General features: G+C 44.8%; 1 protein-coding gene across 1 annotated transcript in view; it reads right to left on the reverse strand.

Annotated features, from left to right (window-relative positions):
- Positions 1–3136, reverse strand: part of DYNC1H1 (dynein cytoplasmic 1 heavy chain 1) — a 71464-nt gene that overhangs the window by 59562 nt on the left and 8766 nt on the right. Inside the window, exon 2 of the mRNA XM_019639264.1 lies at positions 594–681. Within this exon, the coding sequence (XP_019494809.1) occupies positions 594–681 (88 nt within the window). The remainder of the gene's footprint in view (positions 1–593; positions 682–3136) is intronic.

The following is a 3136-nucleotide window of genomic DNA, read 5'->3' on the forward strand; positions in this document are numbered from 1 at the left end:
GTCTGGGTGAATTAAGATTGACATTTAAGGGGCCGGCCGAGTGACTCAGTTGGTTAAAAGCTTGCTCAAGAGAGTAAGCACTGAGCAATAGGGTCACCAGTTTGATTCCCACATGGACCAGTGAGCTGCGCCTGAGCTGAGCTGCCTCTGAGCTGCCAACAGGTGGCAGAATGGCTCAGCTGGTGAGAACACGTGCACCTAACAACAAGGTTGCCGGTTCGACTCCCGCATGGAATGGTGTGCTACGCTCACCCTCAACTAAAGACTGAATTCGGCACCTTGAGCTGAGCTGCCACCTGAGTGGCTCAGGGGAAAGAGCATGTGCTCTTAACAAGGCTGCTGGTTCGACTCCCACATGGGATGGTGGCTATGACAACTGCAACTAACTGAACACAGTACCTTAAGCTGAGCGGCGCGACTAGACTTGGAGCTGAGCTAGCTGCGCCCTCCACAACTAAAACTGAAGGACAACAACTTGGCTGTTCCCCTTCCCCAATTCCCCAATAAAACATTAAAAAAAAAAACCAAAAAAACATTGGCATTTAATTCTTGCCAGTTCAGCACCGGAGATCACGACATATTCAACTACTCACCTGTTGGACTTAACTCCATAGTGAATGTCTATGTTGATGTTATAGGAAATGAATTCTTTTTCTTCTTCTCCTTCGTCACCAACATCCTCTACAAATCATAATAAAGATTACATCAAACCCCTGTCAAGATTTCCGATTTTTAATTTATCAACTGTTTAGAGGATGATTAGCTCACTCCATCCCCAACCTGACATTTAAACCCCTCTGACTTGGCTCTACCCACTTTTTCTGATGGGGCACTTCTTTGCTGCACAGCCCTGGGCAAGGTGGTTGCCAGGTGGTTAAGGGCTCTGGCCTCCGTTTCCTTGTCTATAAAGTCGGAGCGGCACCGGCAGGCCTGGGTTGTTGGGAGGATGAAGCGAGCTGACCCAGGGAAGTGCCGCCTCAGGGCCTGGCTGGGCAGTGCTAGGTGTCCCCTCAGTCCGCTCTGCCCGCCCCATCCCAGCAGTCTCACCCCATGCTCCATATACGGAAGTCACCTCCACCTACCTCCCTGCCTCTTCTGCTCAGTTGTTTACTCAGCACTTACTATGTGACAGGCATTTTACTAAGTCCTTTAGGTGAGAATACCTTTAACCCTCACGACAACCCCAGGGGGGCTGGCATGACTGCCACTATCTTAGTTTTCCAGGTAAGGAATTTAAGTAAATTGCCACATAGCTGGAATGGGACAGAGTGCGAATTCAGAAGTCTGTGACTCCAAACCCAGGGTCCTCACCAGTGCATGGCCAGCCCCCTCCCTCGTCAAGGCCCCCCAGGGTAAGCCCCCATCAAGAAAACTGCTATCAAGAAACTGCATTCACCTAGCCATTCCCTCTGCTCCTTCGGCGCTTTTCAGGGCCTGCTCTGGGGGCCACTTACGGACGCCTCTTCCTCCCCAGCTGTGAGCTTCTGGAAGGCAGAGGTCCTGCTGGATCCCACACGGCAAACACCACCCACAGCAGTCATTTAAAAAAGCTTACGAATTTAATAGTAAAACAGCTCAAGATGCATGTGGACAAATTTTCTAAATAGTTGAAAACCAAAATCGAAAAATTAAAAATGTGTAAGAATGGGAAATAATCCAAACCTGGAGATTTGGAACTAATCCACTAGATGCCTAAATGCTCTNCCAGTTCCCAGGCCAGTACTTTAAGTATTCTTTTTTTTGTTTTTTTTTAGCTGAGCCATCCTGCCACCTGTTGGCAGCTCAGCGGCTGCTCAGCTCAGGCTGGACTCGAACCGCTGTTGCTCAGAGCTCAAACTCTTGAGCGAGCTCTTAACCAACTGAGCCACTCGGCCGGCCCCCCAGGCCAGTACTTTAAACATAATACTTAGTATTATTCTGAAGAGTCAATGAAGCTTCCTTGACTTCACTGAGAAGGAACAAAGTCGTAATAGTATTCCTGCCCAAAATGTACAACCTGAATCTAATCATGCGAAACATCAGACAAACCCAACTGAGGAGACGTTCCATAAAACCGATGGTCTACACTTATCAAGTGTCAATGTCATGAAAGCCACAGAAAGGCAGACACGGAAACAAAGACACAGAGCTGGGTTTGGATCACAGCAGAATCACTGTGAAGAGCGCTACTGAGAAGATCTGAATACGTGTTGTCCCTGGCTAGTACGATACCAACATTACATCTCCTGAGGTTGATACCTGACACCTGTACGAACAAGAATGTCCTAGTTCTGAGGAAATACCCTGAAGCGTTTAGGGAAAAGGGGCAGGATGTCTGTTATCGACTCTCAAACGGTCCAGGAAAAATGATGATGCAAACATTCACAACTGCTTTCTGGGAGTTCTAGATAGTATTCGTGTAACTCTGTTTAAGAGTTGAAATTATTCAAAATAAAAAGGTTTTAAAAGCCAATGCAGAACCAATTACAATGTTTATATATTTAAATTTATATGTCTATTGGAATATAAATTGGCACAATGTTTCTGGAAGGTGGATAATCTGGCAACATGCATTAAAAACTTCAATGATGCATTGCTTCGAACCTGTAATGCAATTTTTAGGGATTTATCCTAAAAAAGAATCACACCTGTACTTAACAATGTTTACTAGTTATTTATAATTATGAAAATCCTGATATAATCCAAGAGTGTTGTTAGAAAACCTAAAAATGGGTGCCATGACATAACAATTAAAGTAAAAATATTTGAGAATGTATACTGAGTTAGAAGTTCTCTTAATTTGGGGCCAGCCGAGTGGCTCAGTTGGTTGGTTAAGAGCTCTGAGCAACAGTGGTTCGATTCCCGGCCCAAGCTGAGTTGCCGCTGAGCTGCCAACAAGTGGCAGGATGGCTCAGCTGAAAAACAACAACAACAAAAAAATAAAAATTAAAAGAAGTCCTCTTAATTTGAATATATGAAATCAAAGCTAAAATACTGAATTTATACAGCAGAAATCTTTTGAGAGTTTTTTTTGTTTTTTTTTTTAAAGATTTTTATTGGGGAGTTAGGGGGATGGGAACAGTGCTGGGGAATTGGGGAAAGGGGAACAGACAAGTTGCTGTCGTTTTGTTCTTCAATCTAGTTGTGGAGGATGTTG

This window comes from Hipposideros armiger, unplaced genomic scaffold, assembly GCF_001890085.2.
Source record: "Hipposideros armiger isolate ML-2016 unplaced genomic scaffold, ASM189008v1 scaffold_43, whole genome shotgun sequence".
Lineage (NCBI taxonomy): Eukaryota > Metazoa > Chordata > Mammalia > Chiroptera > Hipposideridae > Hipposideros > Hipposideros armiger.